This window comes from Balaenoptera borealis, assembly GCF_965194805.1.
Source record: "Balaenoptera borealis genome assembly, chromosome: 13".
Classification (NCBI taxonomy): domain Eukaryota; kingdom Metazoa; phylum Chordata; class Mammalia; order Artiodactyla; family Balaenopteridae; genus Balaenoptera; species Balaenoptera borealis.
In genome coordinates this window covers 41,832,357-41,846,188 of record NC_138870.1, presented here as the reverse complement: position 1 = coordinate 41,846,188, position 13,832 = coordinate 41,832,357, and the positions used below count along the sequence as shown (strand labels likewise).

Sequence of the window (13,832 nt, the reverse complement as noted above, 5' to 3'; positions counted from 1 at the left end):
TTGCAATAGCCTCCTAATTAGTCTCCTTGTCTTCCATCTCAAACGCTTCCAATTCATTCTTTAAATCCATAATGGTCTTTCTAATCTGGTCTAAATTATGACAAAAAGGAGAATTAAGCCCAAGGCTGCCTGGTTCTGGAGGCAGTAGCCCCATGCTTCATTCCTTGCTGCTCCTCATTCCTACATATCACCAGCTCCTCTAGATTCAACCTTCCATATATTTCCCAAATATATCCACTGTTTTCCATCGCCACTACCACTTCCTTAAATTAGTGTTATCATCAACTAACCAGCCATCTTCTAACCAGTCTCCCTGCCTCGTGTTCCTCCATCCCCAACTTTGTTCTATCTATTCTCTCTGCACAGAGCAGTCAGGATCTTGCTGAAATGCAAAGTTCATTATTCCTCTTTCCTTTAATGGCTCTCATTGAGTTTGGAATTAGGTCCTTTCATAATCAATTCTTTGCATAATCCTCCAGACTAGTACTCCCCAATCCCCTTATACTTTATGTAACAAACCACTTCCAGTTTCCGAAACTCACCCAGTTGTCTGCGTATTTCCATGTGGACTCTCCTCCGCATTTGTACCTACTAGTCCTATTCATTTTTCAAGACAGCCCCAAGTATCACCTCTTCCAGGAAGCCTTCCTGCATCCTCTACACCACACCACCCCCCAAAGACCTGGAGATTATAAGTAATACATATCTCTTTGCACAGGATCATGCCATGCCTCTTCCTTGGGACTTATCAGAATGCATTATGTCCAGTTAAATCTTAGCCACACAAGCACCTATTAATACCCTAGACTATGCTTGGCCCAATATATGCACCTTAGAAGGCAATCAATATGTTTCCAGAAAGAAAACAAATGAATAAACATGTGAAGCCTACAGGGTTGTTCATCCATATGAGTTAATCACTTGGGTTAAAAAAAGATTTTGATAATTTAGAAAATGATTAAGTTGGAATACATATGAGCTAGAAAGAAAGGAGGCTTTCCATATATATATGGTACCTTGATTTATGACAAAGGTGTCACTGCAGTCTAGTGGGAAAAGGATGGTCTTCTACATAAATAGTGCTGGGTCAACCGTTATCCATATGGAGAAAAAAATAAATCTTAATCCCTACATTGCACCATACACACATAAAAATATCAATTTCCATGTGTATTGTGGAACTATATAAAAGGTTGAACAATAAATCCTTTAGGAGAGTATGTTAATGACCTTGTGGGTAGGCAAAGATTTCTTAATTATAACTCAAAAAATGCTAACAATAAAGAAAAAATGGTAAATTGAACTACATTAAAATTAAGAACATCTGCTCATCAAATGACATCATTAAGAGAGTGAAAAGGCAAGGTACAGAGTGGGAAAAGATTTTCTTTTTCAATCTGTAAATCCAACAAAGGACTCTTATTCATAATATATAATGTATTCCTACCAACACTTAAGATTGGTAAAAACAGGCAATCCATGAGAAAACATGAGAAAGACTTGAACAGGCATTTCAGCAAAGAGGATATCCAGATAAAAAAATAAATAAACTAATGAAAAGGTGTCAACCTCGTTAGTTAAAAATTAAAGTCACGGGACTTCCTTGGTGGTCCAGTGGCTGAGAATACATCTTGCAATGCAGGGGACCCCAGTTTGATCCCTGGTTGGGGAACTAAGATCCCACGTGCCGTGGGGCAACTAAGCCCACGCGCCACAACTAGAGAGAAGCCCATGCACCGTGACGAAGAGCCCGTGTGCCGCAACTAAGACCCAATGCAGCCAAAAAATAAATAAATAAATATTAAAAAAAAATTTAAGTCACAATGTGATAGATATACTATAAACTCTCCTAGTGGCTACAGTGAAGGAGGATGAGGAATAACCAGAACTCTCCCATACTACTAGTGGGAGTGTACATAACCACAACCACTCTGGAAAAATTAACATTTTTTTCTACTAAACTGAATATATACATGCCTTATTACCCTACAATTCCACTCCTAGGAATTGAAATTCCTAGCAGCAGAAATGCAAACAGCAGAAATTTGTAAATATATTCACCCAAACACATGTACAAGAATGCTAATAGCAATGCCATTTGTAATAGCAAAAAACAATGCAGATATCCATTAACATTGGGAAATAGATAAATAAATTATAGTATATTCATACAATGGGGTACTACATAGAAATGAGAACAATTTACAATTGCATTCAATGGTATGAGTAAATTTCACAAACATAACATTGAATAAAAGAACCCACATATAAAAGAGTATATTCCACTTATACAAACTTCAAAAACAGGCAAAACAAATCCATTGTGCTAAAAGTCAGTGGGGATTACTGAGAGTAGATAGTGACAGGGTAGGGGAACCAGAGGGAGGCCTCTCAGATAGTTCTGTTACTTGATCTGCATACTGGTTACACTAGTAATCATAAGTTTGCAAAACTGTACATTTATGATTGGTGAAAATTTATGTACGTACGTTATCCTTCAATAAAAAGTTTTCAAAATAAAGAAAAAAAAGAAAGAAAGGCTCTTCACTTGGTGAACATAACTGTACCTGTGTTGCCCATTCAACAGCATAACTCGAAATTCTGGGTTACACTTGGAGAATTCTATTCTTATACCACACCACTGGCACATAATGCTGTTGTCATTAGGTTCCAAATATACATTGTCACACCTCTGATGCTGACCTCTCTCTGAGCAGTGCCAATCTCAGATTCCCAGTGGCCTCTACGACTTCTCCACTCAATCCACCTATCACCTCAAACAGTATAACATTGAACTTGTAAGATCACATTGACTGATGGGTCCTGCGCTTAACACCCTCCCCAAAACACACACACAAACGCATTTCCTGCTTAGACATGTATCCCTTCTCAACTTCCCTATTTCTGTAAAAAGCAGCACTACCATTTCATTCTCTTAGTTCTCCAGGCTCAAAACTTTCAGGGTTAATTTTGACTCTTTCCTTTTTACCTCATGTCTAACCAATCACCAGTGGGATTCTTCCTTTGGATGGTCTCTTCTATTATTACCTTCTACCCATTCCTACTGTAATTACAATGGTTTGACACCTTCTGCTTAGATTATTACCATAACCTCCTTATTGATCCACTTATCCCCAGTCTCTTTCCCTGCTCCACTTACCTGTCAGATTAATTTTACAAAAATGCTGTTCCTTTCCCTCCACTCTTTTCTATAAGAATATAAAGGCTTCACACAGTCTATGTGTGTGAACTCAGCCCAAACTCCTTCTTCAGACTGGGGTTCAAAATGCTCCACTCTCCTCATATAACACATCACCCACAATTCTCTTGCATGCCCTAATCAAGTCAATTTCTTTGCCCTCCCTTATACAGGCACCATATCATCATCATACTATGTCTTTGCTAATATTATTTTCCCTATTTAAAGTACTCACTCTGGGCTTCCCTAGTGGTGCAGTGGTTAAGAATCCACCTGCCAACGCAGAGGACACGGGTTTGAGCCCTGGGCCGGGAAGATCCCACATGCCGTGGAGCAACTAAGCCCATGCGCCACAACTACTGAGCCTGCACTCTAGAGCCCATTAGCCACAACTACTGAGCCTGCGTGCCACAACTACTGAAGCCCGCACACCTAGAGCTCGTGCTCCACAGCAAGAGAAGCCACTGCAATGAGAAGCCCACACACCGCAACGAAGAGTAGCCCCCACTCACCACAACTAGAGAAAGCCTGTGCGCAGCAATGAAGACCCAAGGCAGTCAAAAATAAATAAATAAAATAAATAAAGTTTTAAAATAAAATAAAATAATAAAGTACTCACTCTACTCCCAACCCATTCAGTTAAAAGCCACCATTCCCAATAAAGGTTTTCACGATAAACCATAGATCATAATATAAAGACTTTTTCCTCCCTCTTAAATGTCTATAACTTTCCACTTAAGGCAGTACAGAATAAATTGCGAAGTAGATAAAATTTGTCTTCAGCATTCACAATTTCTTCTTTTTATATCTTTTAAAATTTTATTAAGAAATTTTCAAACATACTCAGAAATAGAGAAAAAAGTATAATGAACTCCATATACTCATTATTAAAACTCAACAACTATCAAGATTTTTGCCACAATCTTTTATCTATCATCGTTTCCCTTTTTCTTTGCTGAAGTACTTTAAAGCAAATCTTAGACCTTATTTCATTTAACCTACCACTTTTGCATGCAACTCTAAAAATTATGGAAAATTTCTTACATAACCACACTACCATTATCACACTTAATAAAATTAATAATAATTTATTGGTATTATCTAATAACTAGTCCATATTCAAATTTCCCTGGTTATCTTCAAAATGTTTTACATTGGTTTGTTTGAATCAGGATCCAAACAACATCTGCTGTTATATTTAGTAGTTAGTCTCCAAAATCTCTTCTAACCTAGAGCTGTCCCCCTTTCCCACCTTTTCCACCCATCCCACCATTGACTTGTTGCAGAAACAAGATAATTTGTGCTGTAGAATGTCCTACACTCTGCAGTTGTCTGTTTTCCTCCTCGTGATGTCATCTGACTTCACGGAAGTTGAAGTTGTCAGACTAAACGGAAGTTGGCTCTAAAGGCTTAATTAGATTCAGCACAACTGTTTCTGCTAGATCACTTCATAGGTGATGCTGTGTACTTCTTACTGAATCACATCTTAGGTTCACAGGGTGTGATTGTCCCACTTTCAGTGATGCTATGATTGACTAGTGAGTTCAGACGGCAACAGCCTATCCTTCCATTAAAACATTCCCCATCAATATTTTATCTGAGTTTTCATCCACTGATAATCTTTGCCTTAATAAATTATTTCATTAGAGGATATAAAGGGTGATTTTTCTAACTCTATTATTACTTCCACATTTACAAGCTGGCATTACTCTGTAAAGAACGATATTCTCTGGTTAACTAGGGCCATTTGGTCACCTTGAAATACAATTTGTACAGGAAATGCAGGACAAATGCTCAATTCTTTATTTGACTGTATGATTGCCAGTGTATAGAATATGCAGTTGGTGCCCTAGTTATTTCCAATGGTGCAATGGTATCACATGATTATTTTTAATTCACTTTTATCTTTTTTTAAATTTTCTTTTGCTTTGTGGGGATAACTTTATGAACTCATGAGTTTATACTGTTAAAATTAACATATTATAACTGTATTACGACATGATCAGTGATATGTATTACAATAAGATCACTCCAGCTGTTGTATGGAGACTGAACTGGACAGGGGTAAGAGTGAGTGAATGTAGAGGAAATCTAGAAGGGCACTGAGGTTTTCTGGGCAAGGGATGATGTACTTATTAGAGTGGAGGCAATAGAGATGAAGAGAAAAGAATAATATTTGAGAGATATTTAGGAGGTAGACTTGACAGTACTTAATAATTAATTCTATGGTGTTCAGAAAAGGAGATGGAGATGTCAAGAGTAATTCTTGTTTCTGATTTAAGAAAACAGATGTGTGCTGCTCTATTTACTGAGCAAGAGAATCTTGTAGGAGGTGCATATTTGTGAGACGATAACTAGTTCAATTTGGGATACATGTGAGAAACCCAGCCAGAGATTGGAAGTTTACTATAAGATCTGGATCTAAAAGATGTCAAGCAAGACAGGAATAAAGACACAGATGTAGAGAATGGACCTGAGGACACAGGAGCGGGAAGGGTAAGCTGGGACGAAGTGAGAGAGTAGCACTGACATATATACACTACCAAATGTAAAATAGATAGCTAGTGGGAAGCAGCTGCATAGCACAGGGAGATCAGCTCGGTGCTTTGTGACCACCTAGAGGGGTGGGATAGGGAGGGTGGAAGGGAGACGCAAGAGGGAGGGGATATGGGGATACATGTCTACATACAGCTGATTCACTTTGTTATACAGCAGAAACTAACACAACATTGTAAAGCAATTACACTCCAATAAAGATGTTTTAAAAAATTAAAAAAAAAAAAAAAGAAGATGTCAAGGAGCCATTGGCATACAGAAAGGATCTGCAGTGTTGGGAATGAACACGCTTACTAGACACTAGGGTAAGATCCATAGAATAAAATTAGGAAAAAGTCTAGGACCGAACCTTGAGGAACTCCAACATTTAAAGATTAGGAGAAGAGGAAGAACCAGCAGAAGCTGAGAAGAAACAAAAAAAGTAGGAGTGAAACACAGAAAGTAGAGAATTTTTGAAGCCAAGGGCACAAAACGTCTCAAGAAAGAGATAACAGTCAACTGTGACAAAGCTTATCACAGGTCAACAAGAACCAAAAAGTGTCCAATGGATTTAGCAACAAATGGAGAGGGCATTTGGTTTCAAGAAGTGGTAGGAGCAGAATCCAGACTGAAATGTATTTAGGGATAAATAGGAGGTGAAGAAGTAGAAAAATTGTTAGACAACTCCCTTGTTTCCTACATAAGTTATGATACATGGGGTCATGCAATGGATTCTACAAGGCTCCTCCCCATACACACACAGAAACACATGCCATTCTCAAAACTATGTACTTGTACTTCTTTTATTTCTTCGATTGGACCAGAAGATTCTAGAGAAAAGAGACCACGTTACTACCTCTGAATTCTCCATGCTACACTGGATGGTCCAGGGCTTATTGCAGACAGCAAGTAAATGCTTATTGAATAAGCAAGGTAAGATACTTTATTAAATACCTTTAAATTATTAACCATGATAATAGTTATGAAAATATGCACAGACAGAAATCATTCATTTAATTCAACAAACATGTATATGATGTCTACAATATGCTAGGCAATCTGTGACTAGGATTCACATTTTAATGGAGAGGAGATGTAGACACCCAAATAAATAATTTAAATTCCACAAATACTATGAAAGAAAAAATGTTTTATCCTAATTTTACTATGGACAAGAAAGAATACATTAGTAGAATATTTATACATGTATACTGATGTAAGTTAAAGAATTTGGCAGTAAATATAAAAAAATGATCTAGTAGGACTTCCCTGGCGGTGCAGTGGTTAAGAATCCGCCTGCCAATACAGGGGACACAGGTTCGATCCCTGGTCCAGGAAGATCCCACAGGCTGCAGAGCAACTAAGCCCGTGCGACACAACTACTGAGCCTGCACTCTAGAGCCCGCGAGCCACAACTACTGAAGCTCACCTGCCTATAGCCCGTGCTCCACAACAAGAGAAGCCACTGCAATGAGAAGCCTTTGTACCTCAACGAAAAGTAACCCCTGCTCTCTGCAACTAGAGAAAGGCCGCACACAGCAACGAAGACCCAACGCAGCCAAAAATAAATAAAATTAAAAAAAAAAAAGATCTAGTAAAAAAATTTTTTTTTGCTTCCCATAGCTTGTATGCTATTAAGTCAGATAATCAGGAACAAAAAGAATAGATTATTATTTTCCCTCCTCTCCCACTTATATATTTAAGATTAACAGTGCTCACATAGTCTATTTCTGACCTAGATCTTATTGTTACTTATGTCCAAGAGGAGGGAAAAAAATCCTAATTTTCATGAATGCTTCTGAGATAGAATTACAAAGAATCAATTGCATGAACCCTCCTCTCTTTTATTTAATCCTCTGTAAATTGCAATAAAGAACTGAGACTATTGGGGAAATGACATATTGCTTTCAAATTGTAAAGAAAATAAAATTCAAGACTGTGCCTCTCATTCCAGAAAAGGAGATTTGTACACTTTACCATGGTCCAGTTGTGTGTAATTTATTTCTTTATTAAACTTTTGAAAAAAGTATTTTCAATGAGCTACTTATTAATCCTTATATTTCCCTATGCCATTTAATTCTTACTTTTGTTAAGTGTATTTCCTGGTTCAGTAAAAAGTATTCAAGTCATCCTTAACCCTTCTGTCTCTTTACTGAAATATACTTTTATTTGCTAAAGGGATAGACACAAGATAATGAAGATTATTTTTCCTGTAAAATATGCAAGAAATAGATAAAATTATTTGTGTGTCGGGTCTCATTTTTTTGTAGGGATGACTACTGCAGCAAATTTGAACAAGTAAAGCAGAGCTGTGGCTGGCAGGCTAGAAAAATCCATGGTCGCCACTGTCACACCACAACCTGCAGCAGCTGTCTCAAGTCCCTCCCTCCCACGCCCAAGCACTGCCTGCCAGCCCAGCAGGAATGAATGGGCTCTGCAGAGCACTATAAATGGTGCTGTAGACGCTGAAAATCTGTTGCTAAAAACCAAAAGGAAAAATTATCCACCAAAGTACAAATTTTCAACTTCGGTGGCAATAACCAACTTCTTTACCTATGAAATTTCATTAGCAACGTCAAATGGTACCCAGTCAGAGTCATATTCTGCATACCACATCTTTGTTGGTAATGGAACCTTTCTAAATAGCAAAAGAATGTTACTGCAATCCATTTCCTAGGGCTGAAAGCAAAGCCTTTTGTCCCAAGAGGCAATTGAGCAACCACCAGAGTCTCTAGTTGAATAGCAACAGTATGAGGCTGGCTACAATTCCCACAGTTAAAAGCCCAATCTTAGAGGAGGAGAATTTACTGAATTCACATAAGAGCTACATAAAAAAGAAATGCAGTTATTGAGCTGACATCTACACGGTCATCTGTGGAAGGAGACAATATTACAAAACGGTTTTCTTGTTTACACTATACAGCTTTCCTCCTTTTTAACTTTCTCTTTCCGGAAGAGAGAACAATGCAGAATATAACTGCATGCACAGGTAGTACTAGCTTCTGAACTCAGTTCTTTCTCTTTGTATTTTCTCAGTTCTTTATTAGGAAAGATGATTCATTTTAAGGAACAATACGTTACATAAAATATATTACATAGACTTCTGGTAAAGGAATATTTCTAGCAGACTAAGTATGGTATGTTCATTAGATCTTAATTATCTTCATGTTAGAACTACTTGTGTGCTTCCATATTTAGTATGATTATTCTTTCCATCTTCTGTTTTTGTTTAACTATTAGGGAGAGGGTTGCAAAAGGTCTGAAAATAAATTACTTGAACCTGAGAAACCATTTTGGATGGTCCTATTATTGAATCTTATTTAATTAAAAAAAAATTACATTTACCCAAGCCATTTTAAGCAACATTCCCATCTTCTCTTCTACTTTATTTTAAAAGCAATTAGAGATGTTGAATCTTCACCGAATGCAGTTTAGTATACTTTGAGGGAGAGGCTGGGAATAATTTTCCATTAAATATCTCATCGCAAATTCTGCGATTACATGTTGGGGAAAAAAACTCTTACATTGGTAATTTTAACTGTAGTTTGAGGTTTAAACAATATAAAATCACCCAACTCCAGTTCTCTTTCTTCCCTCCCCTCACCCCTTCCCAACCCCACCCCATAATGGATGTTCGGCTGACTGTATTTGCACGGTCTCTTTGTCTGAGGGATGCAAACAGTCTATGGATGCTAGGGAAAAAGGGGTGGGTGAGAGATTACCTCATCCCATGTCGCTTGCACCAATCACCACTCTTCTGTCGTGGCTTCTCTGGGCAGATTGAGGGGTCTGGACCAACAGGAAAAGGCCCCAGCCCATCCCCATGGTGACCGAGTTGTATATAGGGAGCCGCATCCGCCCATGTGCCGCAGGTTCTCTTACATCGACCGCCTAAGAGTCGCGCTGTAAGAAGCAACAACCTCTCCTCCTCCTCTCCGCCATCTGCTCGGCAGCCACAAAACAGCAACTATGGTAAGAATGTTTTCTCCGGCTCTTTGTGACCGTTGGGTGGGGTCAGCCTCCCAGGGTCTACTTGGAAAATCTTAAGCCCGTCTTCCTTTACAACTCGTTTGGATCAGTGGAGCTTTACGCTTTATTTGCGAGGTGGAGATTTGCCCCAAATCCTTGAGCCCGGCCGCCGCCGCAGTGCGGGGTGCAGGAGCCCAGCCAGAACCGCGTCCAGGGCGCAGCGGAACAGTGAGGGGAGAACAAAGGCGGCGCGGAGGGAGTTTTTGTTATCCGAGCCCTTCGTGGCAGCAAGCAGCTCATCTGTCGGTGATGAAAGCGTCTGGGGCAGGGAAGGCGATATTGGCGGCGCCTGCTCGGCCCCTGTGTGTGCGCACGGTATTCGTGTGACTCGAAGAGCCCTTCCTCGCGTTGTTCCCCAGGGACAGGGAGAGGCGGAGTCGACCAAAAAGTCGGGGGTCGGGGGGTGTTGCTGGGAAGAAGAGGTGGAGGGAAGGAAAGGAACAAAGCGTAGTTTCGGGTTAATATAAAAAGATCCCTCGCCACTTCGTTGGCATTTTAGAAAGATACCCATGTATTAACGGGGAAGATGGTTAGTTTCTGTTGGAACCCGTGGCGGCTGGCGTCACGGCGGCGCAGGGGCGGAGTTGTTTGTTTTTTGCTTCTCTGGCCTTGGAACCACAGGGCGGGGTTCGCCCTCACTAAGCCTCCTCTGTCAGGAGAAGACGTTTAATAAGCCTTTCATCTTTGCAGAACCGTAGGCGTTAAAAGGTTTTTCATTCACTGTTAAAACTTAGATGAAATTTTTTTTTCTTGAGGAGCAAAATCACAATTCACTTGACAAGCCCTTTAATGTCTGGTCTGGGGCCGCCCAGCCCTGACTGACTCGTGTGTGTCCGTCTTCGCCGCACGTTCAGCGAGAGAGAAAGTCGATTTTGTGAGCCAGGGTGCTGTATTGCGGAGGACCCAGGGAAACGCCCTTCCCTCCCCCCACCCCTCCCCGCCCCCATTTGTCAGTGAATAGACAACGGATAGACAAAGGAAGCTGTAGCCATAGAAGCCATAGAGAAGACACTCTCTGTTGAAGGTAATGAGTACGAATATTCTGTATTCTGTGATGGTTACAGAATCTCAGAATGAAAATACTATTTTTTGTTTTAAATAATATTTCATTATCCCTTCACTGGGCTTTTATTCCTTGTTTGGTAGCTTCTCATGTGCTATTTATTTGTAATTTAGGAACCGTTGTTTTAAAGATACTAATAATTTTTCAGTTTTTTGCAGTGGAGAAGATTCTGGGAAAACTTTTTTTTTTTTTAAGTAATGAAAATGCTGCAGACAAAGAAGACATACTCTTGTGCAGCTGTCTTTTGTTCTAGTGCATCTTCATTAATTCATTTCAATGTAGGCATATGGTCCCAGGCTGGGTCAGAGGAGGAAAACTGGCAGAATAGCACAATGAGATCATGCAGGCAGTTGCTGGAAATCGAGCTTGTTCTGTTAAATAATGTAGCAGACAGTACAGGCTGGCACCAGGCACAGCAAATGCAGCAATGCAGCAATGCAGGAGGCATTCCTTGTTTAGCTTCTAACCCGCTAGTACTGATGGATTCTGCAGAAAGACTGCAAAAGGGTGTGGCTTCCAGCCTCAGCTGCAGTACAGATGTCCATGTTGGAATACCAAGTCCTATTTAGCAGAAATGCTCATCTTTATTTAAAGGGAAAGGAGGCAGTAATATTGATTACAGTTAATTACTGATTGAATTTACTTCATTTTACAAATTCTGTGCTTTGAATATTTTTTAAATATGAGAAATCTTCTATTCAATCATGGCTTTTGGAACAATGGTCTTGCACCATGTGCTAAACAGTGCAACATTATTATTCGGACCACACGCATCTGCAGCATTCACAGCAGGTGGTTTTCCTTAACTGTTTCTATTGTGTTATGGATATGACCTCAAATAAATTTGAAGAATACTTCTACATTACTTAGTTTTAGAAATTTACTGAAAACTGAAAATGCTAATATAACTAATTTTACAGTTTTTCTCTGTTCCTTCCCACAGCGTGAGTGCATCTCCATCCACGTTGGCCAGGCTGGTGTCCAGATCGGCAATGCCTGCTGGGAGCTCTACTGCCTGGAACACGGCATCCAGCCCGATGGCCAGATGCCAAGTGACAAGACTATTGGGGGAGGAGATGACTCCTTCAACACCTTCTTCAGTGAGACAGGCGCTGGCAAGCATGTGCCCAGGGCAGTGTTTGTAGACCTGGAACCCACGGTCATTGGTGAGTTGACCTCAGTAACCCCAATGAGATCCCAGGGGTCTGGGACAGGAGGTGTGTCCTGGGGGCTCCACTGATGCCCTGGGGTCGAGCAGCCTTGTGCAGGTTGTTAGTGATGGGTGGCTGCTTCGTTTTCCTTTTCCAGATGAAGTTCGCACTGGCACCTACCGCCAGCTCTTCCACCCTGAGCAGCTCATCACAGGCAAGGAAGATGCTGCCAATAACTATGCCCGAGGTCACTACACCATTGGCAAGGAGATCATTGACCTCGTCTTGGACCGAATTCGGAAACTGGTATGTTTATTCTCAAGAATAAAGTAAATTAATGAACCTAAGGGAGATATTTGGAATATGCTCTTTTTTTCACACAGAATTGAAATGTAATAGTGAGGTTAATTATTCCTTTAAAGTTTTTTTTAAAGTTCAATTAAAATATGAACTATTTGATGTCATTTTATAAATATTAATAAAGATATTTTTGATAAAGAAATGCTGAGTAAGGAAGGTCTACAGTTTTAAAAAAACTGTTTCTTGTCAAAATATGATCTAAATCTTTGGAATTAATATGAAAAGTGAAAATATTTACTATGATTACTATGATGGTATCACAAAGAGCAATAACTATGTTTTTTCTATTCCTCTTTTCTAACAGGCTGACCAGTGCACAGGTCTTCAGGGCTTCTTGGTTTTCCACAGCTTTGGCGGGGGAACTGGTTCCGGGTTCACCTCCCTGCTGATGGAACGTCTCTCTGTCGATTATGGCAAGAAGTCCAAGCTGGAGTTCTCCATTTACCCAGCCCCTCAGGTTTCCACAGCTGTAGTTGAGCCCTACAACTCCATCCTCACCACCCACACCACCCTGGAGCACTCTGATTGTGCCTTCATGGTAGACAATGAGGCCATCTATGACATCTGTCGTAGAAACCTTGATATTGAGCGCCCAACATATACTAACCTGAATAGGCTGATAGGTCAAATTGTGTCCTCCATCACTGCTTCCCTGCGATTTGATGGAGCCCTGAATGTTGATCTGACAGAATTCCAGACCAATCTGGTGCCCTATCCCCGCATCCACTTCCCTCTGGCCACATATGCCCCTGTCATCTCTGCTGAGAAAGCCTACCATGAACAGCTTTCTGTAGCAGAGATCACCAATGCTTGCTTTGAGCCAGCCAACCAGATGGTGAAATGCGACCCTCGCCATGGTAAATATATGGCTTGCTGCCTGTTGTACCGTGGTGACGTGGTTCCCAAAGATGTCAATGCTGCCATTGCCACCATCAAGACCAAGCGTACCATCCAGTTTGTGGACTGGTGCCCCACTGGCTTCAAAGTTGGCATTAATTACCAGCCTCCCACTGTGGTACCTGGTGGAGACCTGGCCAAAGTACAGCGAGCTGTGTGCATGCTGAGCAACACCACAGCCATCGCTGAGGCCTGGGCTCGCCTGGACCACAAGTTTGACCTGATGTATGCCAAGCGTGCCTTTGTTCACTGGTACGTGGGTGAGGGCATGGAGGAAGGAGAGTTTTCTGAGGCCCGTGAGGACATGGCTGCCCTTGAGAAGGATTATGAGGAGGTTGGTGTGGATTCTGTTGAAGGAGAGGGAGAGGAAGAAGGAGAGGAATACTAAAGTTAAAATGTCACAAAGGTGCTGCTTTTACAGGGAAACTTATTCTGTTTTAAACATTGAAAAGTTGTGGTCTGATCAGTTAATTTGTATGTAGCAGTGTATACTCATGTACAATTACTGACTTATGCTTTAAAACACGATGCTTTGTTATAGTTCCAAGCTATCCATTTCTCTGGTGGGTTTGAATAAAGTATTCCCTGTCTTAAATGA

General features: G+C 40.5%; 1 protein-coding gene and 1 long non-coding RNA gene across 2 annotated transcripts in view; one reads left to right on the top strand and one right to left on the bottom strand.

The window, feature by feature from the left end:
• The window catches only part of LOC309610112, a 26,449-nt gene extending 16,859 nt beyond the window's left edge, over positions 1-9,590 (bottom strand). The window contains exon 1 of the long non-coding RNA XR_014233713.1: positions 9,457-9,590. This is a non-coding gene — a long non-coding RNA (uncharacterized lncRNA). The remainder of the gene's footprint in view (positions 1-9,456) is intronic.
• LOC309610060 (tubulin alpha-1A chain) lies at positions 9,562-13,832 on the top strand. The gene is made up of 4 exons (XM_082352493.1): positions 9,562-9,706; positions 11,770-11,992; positions 12,135-12,283; positions 12,642-13,832. The coding sequence occupies exons 1-4, from the start codon at positions 9,704-9,706 to the stop codon at positions 13,620-13,622; spliced, it is 1,356 nt and encodes a 451-aa protein (XP_082208619.1). The 5' UTR covers positions 9,562-9,703; the 3' UTR covers positions 13,623-13,832.

Coding starts and splice junctions, on each gene's coding strand:
- LOC309610060 (XM_082352493.1), top strand. Junction 11,993..12,134: donor CCTGGAACCCACGGTCATTG/GTGAGTTGACCT, acceptor TTCCTTTTCCAG/ATGAAGTTCGCACTGGCACC. Junction 12,284..12,641: donor TGGACCGAATTCGGAAACTG/GTATGTTTATTC, acceptor CTTTTCTAACAG/GCTGACCAGTGCACAGGTCT.